At 46.0% G+C, this 14,431-nt stretch overlaps 2 protein-coding genes across 2 annotated transcripts in view; both read right to left on the bottom strand.

Annotated features, from left to right (window-relative positions):
* BACE2 (beta-secretase 2) overlaps positions 1 to 14,431 on the bottom strand; it is an 85,927-nt gene that overhangs the window by 63,297 nt on the left and 8,199 nt on the right. The gene's annotated exons all lie outside the window — the stretch shown is intronic.
* Positions 6,692 to 7,018, bottom strand: LOC309806338 (ATP synthase membrane subunit K, mitochondrial). The gene has a single exon (XM_082625106.1). It carries the CDS (start codon positions 6,989 to 6,991, stop codon positions 6,815 to 6,817), a length of 177 nt encoding a protein of 58 aa, XP_082481232.1. The 5' UTR covers positions 6,992 to 7,018; the 3' UTR covers positions 6,692 to 6,814.

The raw sequence follows: 14,431 nt of genomic DNA, 5'->3' as shown, positions 1-14,431 counted from the left end.
ACAAGGAAAAAAATATTTTAATAGGCATATGGTGATCAAAGATATCATTCTCCGCTGGAAACATGTTTTAAAACCCTTCCAAGTAAATTCCTCTCAGGAAAGACATTAAATCTCCACATTATTTATGGTGTCCAGATAGTCTGAAAGAATGCTAGCCCAGAAGAGAAATGACGGATGCATCCCTCTTTTGCGTCTATGCCAGCAAAATACAGATGTTTTCCTAATTAGGGTATAGAACAGCCACATGGAAACCTTCCAGAACATTTTAGAGGTGGGAGAAACTAAGACCTAGCAAAAAAAAAAAACAAACTGCAACGTATTAACCTTGGCAAAATCTCCAGCAAACATGTGACTACTCTTGGGTATCATCAACAAATATGACAGATGCTGCAAAAGTAGAGACAGATCCACCTCTTCCTAATTCCAGCCTTTTCCACGGACAGTGGACCCACACCCCATTGACCACTCAGGACAATACACCCCCAACTGCCCCATCTCTCCTGCACATCATCAGGTTTTCCCTCCTCTACCAGGACCACACACCCACCCTATAAGCAGGTTGTGATATTTCCCATCTTAAGAAAGATGACACACAACCTTCTTCACCCCACGTCTTCCTCCCACCTCGGCCCCGTCTCTCTGCACTCCTTTTACAATGAAGCCCCTAAAAGAGTTGACGGCGAATCCTCTCCTCCTATTCCCACTGGAACCCACCACCCGGTGGGAACAGCTCTTCCCTACATCAGCCACGAGCCTCACGTGCCTAAGTCAACCCTTAAACCCCCCTCTCCCTGAGGCCATTGTAGGATTTGTCACTGATCACAATTCTGCTTCCCTCGGCTTCCGGACACACCATCTTCTAGTCTCCTCCCATCTCTGTGGCTTCTCAGGGCCCTGGCCAATCCCTGTCCCCCTCCCCAGCCTCTAAGTTTTGGGATGTCTCAGTCCCCATCCTTGGAGCCCACCTCCTCTGTCTAGACCCACCCCACGGGGATTGCATCCAATCTCAAGACTGTACACGTCTCCTCTGCCCAAGTGACTCTCAACCTTACGTCTCCATCTGGAACCTCTTGCTTGAACTCCAGATGCAGGTTCAGCTGCTCCTGGACCACCCACCTTGGATGTTACAAAAGGCATCTCAGTTTGGCTTTTCCAAAACTAAACGCCTAATTTACCTAGTAAACCACATTACACTCATCCACAACAATCCCAGCCCCCGCTTTTCTCTTACCCCCTCTCCTACAACCCGCTGGAAACTCCTTGGGGCTCCTCCTAACACAAGCACACGCTCTTCCCAAGAAGGGCCTTTGCACTGGCTGTTCCTCCTGCCGGCAACACCCTTCCCCACGTACCTCACTCCCTCTTTCTTTAGGTCTCAGCTCCCAAGTCAAAGGTGCCTTCCCCAGCTAACCTATACAAATTAGTCACACTCTCAGCGTGACTTTGCCCATGTTTTAATATTTTTCATAGCCTCTACCCCATCCAAATACAGTACATTTACTTGATTTGTCTGTCTTTCCTCACTAAATTGTAAGATTCGAAGCAGCAGGATTTCTTGTTACCATGTCTCACTGCTGTAGCCTCTGTGCCTAGAAAAGGGCCAGGCGAGTATTCAGTGCACATCAAATATTTATTGAATGTGTTTAGTCACTTGTGAATTATAGTAACTGCCTTAACAAAACAATACCCAAACTCAGCCACTAGATTAGATATTACAAAACACAAAAATTGAAGAACTGAAATGAACCTTAGGGGGTCATTGTTTTGTCCCCTGGAATCACTCCAGGACTTAAAAAACATATGGAATCTCCAATCCAGAGAATGAAGCCTGGAGTTCATGCACTTAACAAGATGACTAATTATCAGCCAGGTATGGGGACCACTGATGTGGTCCAGCCTCCCTGTAACGTGGCACTGCTGTCTAGAACCACCCTGACAAGTGGTCTGGTTTCTGCCAGATGCCTCAGAGATGCGAAGCTCATTACCTTATGCCCTAACTTGTCACAGGTTCAGGGTATTCATTTTGGAATGCTCTTCCTTGCTCAGTTTAATTCAGCGAATATTTTTTTAAGGCCCTACCCTGTGCCAGGCATGATACTCCATCCTGTGATGAAGGGGTAGCTAGAGGGACTCGGTGCCTGTCCTCAGGGAGTTTCCAGTCAGCTAAACAGTTCACAGTCCCCACTGCTTCCCAGGAGACCTAGCCTGCCCTCTGCAGCAATGCCCTCTTCCATGAAGCAGCTTGTTGAATATTTGAAGTGCGGTGGAGTGTGCCCTACACAGAGCCCATGGCATCCCTCCTCTGGGATGGTGGGTGGGCAGGAGGTATACCTCCCTGGAATCCTCCAAGCCTTGGTCATATGACCTGACTCCCTGCCCCTCCCCACCACGGTAGCTTCTCAGGGTCCCATTGAAAATTAATATCCAGCCTCCATACGAACTTCCAACAAGCCACTAATCAATCATCTAATGATCAATTTCCATACATGCCAACTCAACCTTACCCACGCCGTGATACACCCAACAAACACTGAATTGCAGTCACACCTGCCCACTTAGCACAAAGACCTGTGAAAATAATTCAGAGTAAAACTTGTATTACATGATTTCACAGTTCCCTAATACATTAAAAACTATAGAAAAGCTGACATCGGACAACGGTGGGATGTGAACTTGATAAAGATTTTTTTAGAGCTCCAATACACCCTGCTGTGTCCAATCAGAGCCTCTGACCGTTAGCAGCCAACTGAAGTTTTAAAACAATCAAGTTTTAATCCTTGACAACAATCCTAAAAAAGGCTGGGCTTGCAAGTTTGGAAAATATAGATTACTGTCTGAAACTGCCAAAATTACCTCAAACTTTATCTCCTTCACTGACAAAATAGATTTCCTGCAGAAATGAGTGTGAGTGCAGACTTCGGAAAGAAATTTCCCCCCGCCATTTCCTGAGCTCTGATGTATAAGAAGAGTCTCGCAGCCTTACCACCGAGTATTAATATGTGCCTAACGAGTGCGCCCGCCACACTTCTTGGTTTCTGGACAAAAGGGAGATTTGAGCTGCTCAGGCTTAAATCTTCTCTCCCTGGAGGAGGCTGCCAGGTTTGCAGATCAATGAACTGCCCAGATGGAGATGAGACCATAAGAGTCACAGCTGAAAGCCTCAGACGCTTAAGTGCCAGGTTTTGTACAGAACATCCCAATCCTTTTGGTTTCAAGTGCTCCGAAGGACCAGCGGACAGGCAGCGAGATGGTCTTAGCCTCTGGAAAACTGGCTGTAAAAGAAGCCACAATGTTCTGATTCACCCAAATGTCACGATTTGGCCCCGAGGGGATGTGTCTTGATTTGTGAAAAAACAAATAAACTTAACTCTATGAAATGTGTTTCTCATAGTTCTACCTTCAGTGCAAGAAGAGAGCTGAACAGTGCCCGGCACACAGTGGGTGTTCAGTGTGTTTCTGTCCTATTAACATTCATTTACTGAAGAACAAAAGACTTACTAGGACAAGTATTTTTTATGGTCCAGATGGGATCTTACGGCATAGGGACGATTCTAGCCCGGAAGGTCCTCCCCTCCTCATTCCTGCCAACATAAAATGATCCAAGATGTTGGGATGGGAAGGGTGGGGGGCCTGAGACACTGGAAACCTGTGGAATCTGAGTGAGGGGTCGGGGGCCAGAGCTGGAACGGCCGTATGCATTCCGCCCCCACCAGGAGCTGCACATAAGCAGGAGGTGTTGGTTTTCTGGGACGGCCAGAACAAAAATACTACAGGCTTGGGCGCTGAAACAACGGAAATTCATCATCTCACAGTCCTGGAGGCTGGAAGTCCAAGATCAAGGTGTCAGCAGGGCTGGTTTCTCCGGCAGCCCCTCTCCTTGGCTTGCAGACGTCAGCCCTCTTGCTGCACCTTTGTGAGCTCATCCCTCTGTGCATGGGCTCCCAGTGTCTCTCTGTGTACCCTCATCTCTTCTTTTTGAAAGGACACCAGTCAGACGGGATTAGGGCCACCCTGACAGCCTCATTTTCTTACTCTTCAGGGGCCCTGTATCTCCAAATGCAGTCACGTTCTGAGGGTACTGGGGGTCAGGGCTTCAGTGTATGGATCTTGGGGGCACAATTCAGCTCATAACAGGGGCCAGGCCAGCACAGTGCGGGGATGAGGCCCTGAGACCCCGCAGACCACGCAGTTTCGATCCGAGACCCTGTGGGCACGGGAACACTGATGTCCAGATCCAGAGTAGGAGGAGATGGCGGTAAAGACGGATTGGACATTTGGCTAAGTGTGTGCAGCTCAGTCTATTCAAATAAACTGTACAAACCAAATAAACTGAGGCCTGAATATAAAGGCTCAACAGATTAGGAGAGACTCATAAACAAGTGTCACTCTCACCGTCATCATCACCAGCTGCCCCGATGTCCTCACCACCAGAGCCCAGCAAGAGAGGGGATACTGCTCCAGGCTCCATGGGAGGAGGATGGATGCAGGGCCCTCGTGGAGGGGGGGCAGGGGCGAGGGTCAGCACGGGCCTGCACGGGACCCAACAGCAGCCATGGGAACCTTCCCATCCTGGCTTGAAGGCAGGTCGGGAGCCCAATCCCAAGCCAGAAGAGAAGGGACCTCAAGCGGCCCAGTTATGGAAGTTGGCCACCCTGACGGAGAACAGAAGGGCCATCCCAGGAAGACTCCCTACTCCTCGAGTGCCTGGGCGATGCCGCTCTCATCCAGGCACCCAGCTCAGATGCCTCCTGCTGTGCGCTCGGCAGGGCCTCCAGCACCCACAGAGGCGTCCCCAGCACCTTGCTCCCCACCGGCCTCCTCCGGCCTCTGCTTTCCACTGGAAGCCAACCCACCTCCCCCCGACACACACAGGCAGAAAAAGAGAAGCAGATGCCACCCTGACTTCTGAGACTGTCTCGTGAAAAAGTGGGCACTGCTGAAACTGAAGGGGTGTAACTCCTACAGGCTGGTTGGAGAGAAGGGTACGTATGCACACCCAGGCACCGCCTGGCAACCACCGCTGGGAGTTGATATTTATGGTTTAGATAAAGCTTTCAATTGTCTAATTCTATTCTGGGACCGCTCTGGCAGAGGAGCTTATTAAAGAAGGCAGCCGGTCCATTCTCCAGAAGGCCAAGTGTCAGGAACAGACTGGCGAGTGAACAAATGAATGGCTATTTTCTGAGCATCTGTGCTTTTCCAAGAACTAGCCTGAGGACCAGACGCATTGGCTCAGTTCAGCAATGGGCAGTTTCTCTTGAATCAACCAGATCCACCGTCCCTTACAAGGCTCCTGAATTCTCACAGACTAGTGAAAGTTTTGGATAAACTGCCCCATCAAGGAAAATATATCTGAGGATTCAACCCCTATATGTGTGTCTATCCATAATTTATGTGCTAAGAGGCAGCTTGGCGAAGTGGTTCAGAGCACATGGTCTGGGACCAGCTCACTCATTTTGAAATCCTGGCTCTGGCCTCATGCAGGGTGTTGCCTCAACACTGTGACTGCACCTCTGCTTACTCATCTGTAAAATGGGGACAGTGGATGGTAACTTTTCATCTTCCCAAATGTCAATAAGTAGCTCCAGCAAACCAACCATAGGTACAACTTATCTCTAGGTTGTTATTTTTCTTAAACAGCTGAAATTCTCTGGTAGATTTTTACCCAGGTAGAAAATTCAGTTTGCAGGTCAAGGGTTCAAAACTATTTTTATAGGTAGCAAACTTATATCATTTTTGGTAGTAGAAACCAAATCATGATGGAGACATTTAAAGGTATCATCTTCAAAAGACTCTCCATAGCAGGAGTTTCTGTTGAAAAGCTGTTTCCAGCTCAGGGTTAAAATATCACCTTAAGGACTACCCTGGCGGCACAGTGAATAAGAATCCACCTGCCAGTGCAGGGGACATGGGTTCGAGCTCTAGTCCGGGAAGATCCCACATGCCCCAGAGCAACTAAGTCTGTGCGCCACAACTACTGAGCCTGCACTCTAGAGCCCGTGAACCACAACTGCTGAGCCTGTGAGCCACAACTACTGAAGCCCACTTGCAGCAACGAAGACCCAACACAGCCACAAAAAAAAAAAAAAAAGAACAAAATAAATTTTTAAAAATATTTAAAAAAATCACCTTAAAGGACATGTTTTAATTATATTTGTTATTTTTTTTCAATACTTATGAAGTAGCATGCTGCTGACAGCCACTTAGAGTTGCAATAAGTCAGCAAATCTGGAACTGTGGCTTTCTGGGAAATAAAGGCATGTAACTCATCTTCAGAGGTCTTGTCTTTAAAAACAAACCAGACCAATAATGTGCTGAAGCCTGAAAACTACGGCAGGCTCTGTAAGAAGAGGAGTGTGTGCAGGAACAGAGGCTGTGCTTATATGGCTGCAGAGTCTGCTCAGTGTTGGAGACTTGTGCCCTGGACAATCTCGAGAGAGAGGCAGCTGCGTGCGCTGGATCCACTTTCTTAGATGCACACTGTCCTCTCTTTTCTCCACCTTGTTGTCCTCCCTTGAAGCTTTTAAAGAGCATCCTCGTTTCTCTGCAGCGGCCTCACATTCCATGGGACAGATGGGCCATGGTTCACACCCCCAGTCCCCTTCCCATGAGCATCTGGGTTGTTTCCAATCGTTTGGTATTACAAGTAACACTCCAAAGAATAGCCTTGTGAATTACTTTTCATATTTTTGCCCAGTGTAACTTTTTTTTCCAGGTTCATAATTTATTGTACAAATTGGGTATCACATGATGAGTTGACATGAGCTTCTTCAGGCATGGGAACTTAACAGATGAGGTACAGTTGAGAATCCGTTTATGTTGCTTTCACAGCTGGAGTTTTTTTAGACCTTAACTTAAAGTATAAAACTATCAAAGCAATACCTCCGTATGTGGCCAGTACACAATTCATTCTCCCTGTGAGAGTGTAAGAGTTGAAATATTTTTTGATACCAGTGAATTGGTACTGGGCATCAGTTTCTGGACCTGCCATGATTTCAACCTTCCAAAACGAACAGACCCCGCTGCAGGTGTCCTTCAACTGACCCCCCAATGTAACTTTTGTGTAAATGCCTAGGAGTGGCTTTCTGAGCCAAAGGATAAATGCATATGAATTTGCCCAGACATTTCTAAACTCCCCTCCATAGTCTCTGTAGGATGGGATAATATTTTAATAGAAAGTTCTCTTGTCATACAAATGCCTTCATACAAGCTCTGTAAATTGCTCTTCCCCCTGCTTTAATGAAATCTTGGCCAAAGCTGTATTTTTCTAATAGCTTTGTGGCAATAAATTTATTTTTAGGTATTATAAGTCCCGTCCCGTTTAATGTCGAAGCTTCTTTCTGTCATCCAATATAATGGGCCTGCCTGAGGCTCAGAGATACAGAGGGCAAGGGGAGGTGGGGTTGGATTTATTTCTATTTCCCCACCTTGATCACAATGATGCCCCAGATTTCTCCAGGACTGAAACAGGGGGAGTGGAAAGGTAAGGGGCAGGAACTTTGTTATCTGACTTCATGGCTGGTAGATTCTGGATGTGGCTGATGTCTACATGCAGGGGGCTCCTTAGAACCACTGTCTCCTCCTCCTCCTCCCCATCCCCACCACGGATGGCTCCCACCTGCAGCTTCCTGCAGCGGGCAGAAACCACTGCTAGTCCGTTGGCCCTTACTACTCCCTCCTTAGTCTCTAGCACCTGACAGTCCAACCCAGAGGTCAGCCAACTTTTTCATATAAAGCCAGATAGTCAGGATCTTAGACTTTGGCAAATGGTGTCTGTCTCATGCACTCAACTCCGTCACTGTAGCATGAAAGCAGCCCCAGGTGACGTGTGAACAAATCATATGGCTGTGTTCCAATAAAACCTTATTAAGGAAACCAGCAGATGTGGCCCACAGGCCTTAGTTGGCTGATCTCTGGTCCACCCCATACAAACTCCCTCTGGTGGTCCTCTCTGGTGGGGTTCCTTCTGGGGTGACCAAAGCCTAGATTCCTGTAAGAGGGACACACCTTGATCACTGGAAATAAGTGCCTTGTCCATAACAGCAACAAAGACAATAGTGACCAGATTTTTAGACGTGTTCTTCTCTTCTTTGGAGAGTTCAAGGAGAGGAAAAGAAGAACAAATTGCCCTAAACTATTTTTTAATTATTATTAAGCTATTATTTCCTCCCAAAGATATGATGATGCATCATTTGGAATAGTTTTGGCTGCAAGTAAACAGAAAACTATAGACTTAGAGTAGCCCAAACAAGTAGGGGTTTATTTCTCTCCATATCAAGAAGTCTCTTGAGAAAGTTGGTATTACATAGACATCTCAGGGAAAGTCAGTGTCAGATCTCTGCTGTTCCCCCTGACCTATTGTTCAAGGTCAGAAGTTGGTTGCCCTTGTGGAAGGCCTTGCATTTGCATCAAACACAGGAGGGAGGAGAAATTATAAGCCCAGCCACACCTGCCACCTTTATCAGGAAAACATACACTTTCCCTGAAATCCCTCAGGAGACCCCATTTAGATCCCATTGTCCACAGCTGTGTCCTTAGTCGCAAAGGATGCTCCAGTGAACAGATTCAGGCTGGAGAGAAGAGACTGGGGAAAGTGTTTTAGTTTGATCACTCAACTGAAAATATCTGCCACAGGTCAGGTAACAGAATCATTACCATTGCCATGTTTCAAAAACTAGACATGGACACACATAATGAGAACATACTCCATACCTTGTGTACACACAGCCCTGAACTTCCAATCAGCCTTGTAATGTTTCTCTTTTAAATACAAAAAGACAGCCACAATCACCACTGTTTGAGAAAAGCCTCTAGGTGAGACACAGAGACCATGACAAACACCCTGAGGAAAGGAATTCAGAAGATAAGGCAGGAAGCTGAAAGAAAACTTCAAAAAAAATCATAATTTTCTCAGAGTAATAGAAGGTATGCAAATTTGAAACAAGAATAAGGCACAATCAAAAGAGAAACATTCAGAGAAGTGTTCTTGAAAATTAGAATTAAGATAGCAGAAATGAATATGGAAAGTAGAACCAAAAGACAAAGAGATGGGAAATAGGAGAGACCACACAGGATGGCCCCAGCATCTGGATAATAGGAGGTCCAAAGGAGAGAACAGTTACTAAAAAATTTCTCAGAACTGAATGTCTTGAAATTCTAGACTGAAAAAACTCACCAAGCATCCAGCATAAAAAAAAAAAAAAAAGACATCATCATGAAGTTTCAGAATACCAGGTCTAATAATAACACATTTATAATATCTCATGTATAGTTCATATACAGTTCATAGACAAAAATCAGAAATCACAATGGCATTGGGCTTATCAACAGCATCAAGGCAGACGACAATGTAAAAATAGCTTCAAGACTGAGGGTACTCTACATAGAAAACCCTAAAGTCTCCACCAAAAAACTATTAGAACTAATAAATGAATTCAGCAAAGTTGCAGTATACAAGATTAATATTCAGTTATCTGTTGTTCTTCTATATACTAATAATGAACTATCAGAAAGAGAAAGTTTTAAAATCACATCAAAAAGAATAAAATACCTAGGAACAAACTTAACCTTACCTTTCAGACTTAATACTCTGAAAACTATAAATATTGATGAAGGAAACTAAAGACGATACTAAGAAATGTAAAGATATCTTGTGGTCTTGGAGTGGAAGAATTAATATTGTTAAAATGGCCATACTACCCAAAGCAATCTACAGGTTTAATGCAATCTCCATCAAAATACCCATGGCATTTTTCACAGAACTAGGACAAATAATCCTAAAATCCATATGGAACCAGAAAAGACCCTGAATTGCCAAAGCAGTCCTGAGAAAGAAGAACAAAGCTGGAGGTATCACCCTCCCAGACTTCAGACTGTACTACAAAGCTACAGGAATAAAAACAGCATGGTACTGACACAAAAACAGACACATAGATCAATGGAACAGAATAGAGAGCCAGAAATAAACCCACACACCTATGGTCAATTAATCTATAACAAAGGAGGCAAGAAAATACAATGGAGAAAAGACAGCCTCTTTAACAAGTGGTGTTGGGAAAACTGGACAGCTACATGTAAAACAATGAAATTAGAACATTTTCTCCTACCATATACAAAAATAAAGTCAAAATCGTTTAAAAACTTAAATGTAAGACCTAAAACCATAAAACTCCTAGAAGAGAACACAGGCAAAACACTCTTTGACATAAATCGTAGCAATATTTTTTGGCTCTGTTTCCTAAGGCAAAAAAGTAAACAAATGGGGCCTAATTAAACTTAAAAGCTTTTGCATAGCAAAGGAAACCACTGAGAAAATGAAAAGACAACCCTTGGAATAGGAGAAAATGTTTGCAAATGATATGACTGACAATGCATAATATCCAAAATATATAAACAGCTCATACAACACAATATGAAAAAAAAACAACCCAATCAAAAAATTGGAAGAAGACTTGAATAGAAATTTTTCCATAGAAGTGATATAGATGGCCAATAGGCACATTAAAAGATGCTCAACATCACTAATCATCAGAGAAACACAAATCAAAACCACAGTGAGATATCAACTCATACCTGCTAGAATAGCCATTATCAAAAAGTCTATAAATAACAAACACTGGTGAGGATGAGGAGAAAAGGAAACCCTCCTACACTGTTGGTGGAAATGTAAACTGGTGAAGTCACTATGGAAAACAGTATGGAGGTTCCTCAGAAAACTAAAAATAGAATTGCCATATGATCCAGCCATTCCACTCCTGAGTATATAGCCAAAGAATAAGAAAACACATGCACCCCAATGTTCATAGCAGCCCTATTTACAATAGCCAAGATATGGAAGCAATCCAACTGTCCATCAATAGTAATGGATAAAGAAGATGTAGTAAGCCTATACACAGTTGGAGAGAGGAAAGGGGGAGGGGCAAGATTGGGCTAGGGGATTAAGAGATACAAACTACTATGGATAAAATAGATAAGTAACAGAATATATTGTACAGCACCGGGAATTATAGCCATTCTCTTGTAGTAACTTTTAACAGAGTGTAATCTATAAAAATACTGAATCACTATGCTGTACACCTGAAACTAATACAGTACTGTAAATCAACTATATTTCAATCATAAAGAAAAAAGTCTCTGAGAGATACATCAAGGTGCTGTTGGCCAGAGGAGCCGGGACTGCCCGGCTCCTGTGTCTCCACTCACTCTTGGGTGGGGATTGGAGGTGGTGTGGACTGAAGGACCAGCAGGAAATGGGAAGAGGGCACCAGTGACCACTGGCTGTGCTGACCCCCAGGATCCCCCCACAGAGCTCTGGTGAAGCAGGGCTGGGGCATGAGGCTCGGATTTGAGGTTCGGCAGGCCCCTGCCTCCCCGGAAGCCTGAACACAAATACTGGGATTTCTCAGTTCTCTGGCCAGCCTCACGATTCATAAACCCAGGATGACAAGGCGTGCGTTCAAAGACAGAGATGAGCAGGCTCCAAGTGAAGTCCCTGCTCAGACGTGGAGAGGAAGGTGAGGACTCCACCCCGACCACCAGCCCAGCCTGAATGGGCACTGCAGCATCTCCTATTTGGGTGAAGCAACCAAGGAGGTGGGGAAATGGACGTCACCCACATCCTACAGGGTAAATGAGCCAAAATGTACACACACTTACTGATCAAAGGACAACAAAAAATCTTTTATATATTTTTGAAATTTGTGTATACTGAAGAACTGACGTTATGGAGACTCTAAGCAAACTATTAGGTAGTAAATTCTTACGCACACATGGGAGCTACACTTGGGTGAATGTGCTTATGGATTAGATGACACGTCAGTGTCCCTGGATCAGGAACTTGGCAGTTTTGTGACCTTTGGCTCTTCCACATCACAAGGCGCCAGCCACTCAAAAGGTTTTGAAAATCCTTATGTTCAGAGCATTCAATTTTCAAAGGACCTTTTGTGGTTGTTTTTAACCTCAAACGAAATCTCTCTTTGCCCCCCAACCATTTTCTCCCATTGCTTACACATCACATCTTCCTTTTCCAGAAAGAAGTTCAAAGTACACGCAGCAATGAGAGGCTCGCTCCGGACTGACTCACAGAGGCTTTCGTGAGTTAGATTCTAGAACACTCCAGGAAGTTAGGATTTTAAAGCAGAGCTTTAAAACTCTGCTTTGTGACTCGTGGGCCAAAATGATGCTCTCAGATACATTCAGCGGTAGAGAGTAATCATTCTTTTATTCCTCAAATATTAGCTCAGCCTGGGCCAGCCACGGCTCCAGGCAGGAGGGATGCCGTGGCCGCAGTACCTTGTGCTGATGCTGATAATTCTGTGCCCCTGACCCTAAGGTCTCCTGGGGCTCTGCCTGCCGGCTTCTCTTGCCAGCAGCTGCAGGACCACAAACCTGCCCCCGTTAGCCCTCACCCAGGACCAACCGGAGTGGATGATAAATGTCCAGCTCCTTTGCCCTTCAGCTGGGACGGCTGAGTCTAGGTGACATTCCCTCTCAGAGATCCCAGGGGACTGAGCCCACTGCCCACGCCTGCAACCTTTTCCTCACCCACACTTCCCCTCCCCTCACTGCCCCATCCCCTTCCAAGTGAACCGTCCAACTCACATGCTCGTCTCAGTCTGTTTCTGGGGAAACCCAAACCAAGACACAAGTCTAAGTGGTCTCCTACACCCCACCGCCCCTGGCACCCCGAGTTTAACTTTCCTTCCTTATTCAGAAACTCTCCCTGACAACCATACTTAACTCCCCTCCCCCAACTCCTCACACCCTGCACACACGTGACCTAGAAGCATGTAGCATAATGTTTTCATACTTTGCAAGGCCTTGTTTCTAATAAACTCGAATCTCAAAGCACAATTTTAAAGCAGATGAATACGGAACTGCTCCAGAAGCCGGGCATGTCGGAGCGGCTCCCGTGGCCCACTGCGCTGGTGCCGTATGCCCTCCTGGTATAGGCTTTGCCTGCCTGGCTTCATCCTGGAACATGGGTCCCCCTTTCTAAAGGGGCCTTTCCCCACGCCCATCACCAGGCTGTACTGTCTCTCGGTACCCATCAAAAATTCTGTTTACTTGCTTTACAACCTGTCTTCCCAACAAGCACGCAGGTTCTAGAAAAGCAAGGGCCATCTTCGTCTAGTTGACTGTTGCATCCCTGGGCTTAGGATAGGGCCTGGCATACAGCAGGTGCTTAATAAATACACAGAATGAAGGAATAAAGCATGCTCATCCTTTGAGTCCAGTTCAAAATTCTTTCACCTCTTTAATGCCCAATCACTCGAGTTAGAAGTGCCTTACTGCATCTGGCAAGAAAAACCACGGCACTGGAACGAGACAGGATTGCAAAGCTCCGGAGACCCACAGGTGTGGGCCTGTTGCCGCCCCACTGGTGCCCACACAGATGCTTCTGACGGACAGCCTCCCTCCCTGCTCTGGGCAGGATTTCAGATCCCTGGTACTGCTGACATTTGGGAACAGGTAATCTTTTGTTGGGTGAGGGGCTCTGTCCTGTGCACTGTAGGATGTCAAGCAGCATCCCTGGCCTCCACCCACCAGATGCCAGTGGTACCACCCAAACTGTGACACCAAGAATGTCTCCAGAGAGAGCCTGATGCCCCCTGGAGGATACAATTTCCCTGGATCGGGAACCGCTGAGTTAGACTTACTTGCTACCCCTAGGATAAAGGTCTGTACCCACCCCCTCTTGAGAGGGATGAAAGCCCTGAACCCAACACTCACATTTCCTTTTTGCTTTAGTGAAAATGACCACTGTCCCGCTAAAGACAGGAGGGGGCAAAACAAATGTAACTGGAACCATCTGTAACAACTCCTAACTTGCACTCCATGACTGCCCTGCTGGTGGCACCCATCCACAAACAAATGGTTACGTGTCAGCAACAAGGTAACCACAGGATGGGGGCGGCAGCCCTGGAAACTCTGAGATCAGCGCAAACAGAACACGGGATGTCCGCTGAATCTAATCATTTAAAATACGGCTCTTAAACGTGTATGTCTTTTAAACTTTCCTTTTCCAAGTAATTCATTTTCATTGATTTACAAACGACTGATCGGGACAGACTGGAAATTTAAAAAGGACACAGTCAGGGCTTCCCTGGTGGCGCAGTGGTTGGGAGTCCGCCTGCCGATGCAGGGGAAACGGGTTCGTGCCTCGGTCTGGGAAGATCCCACATGCCGCGGAGCGGCTGGGCCCATGAGCCGTGGCCGCTGAGCCTGCGCGTCCGGAGCCTGTTCTCGGCGGCGGGAGAGGCCACGGTGGTGAGAGGTCCGCGTACCACAAAGGGTAAAAAAAAAAAAAAAAAAAAAAAGGACACAGTCAGCACAGAGACTTTGAACAGCACGGCCCTAGAGCTCTTCCTCTGGAGAATGCGCACTCCACCTTTCCAACCTGCCAAGTGCAAGGAAGCTTCTGGAACCCAGT

Source organism: Mesoplodon mirus (genome assembly GCF_964341445.2).
Source record: "Mesoplodon mirus genome assembly, chromosome: 6".
NCBI lineage: Eukaryota > Metazoa > Chordata > Mammalia > Artiodactyla > Ziphiidae > Mesoplodon > Mesoplodon mirus.
Note: the sequence above shows the minus strand (reverse complement) of the source record. Positions and strands in the feature narration are given on the sequence as shown.

What these genes read in the sequence shown, in the direction of transcription:
- LOC309806338 (XM_082625106.1), bottom strand. Translation starts at nt 6,991, where the DNA reads ATGGCAGGTCCAGAAACTGATGCCCAGTACCAATTCACTGGTATCAAA.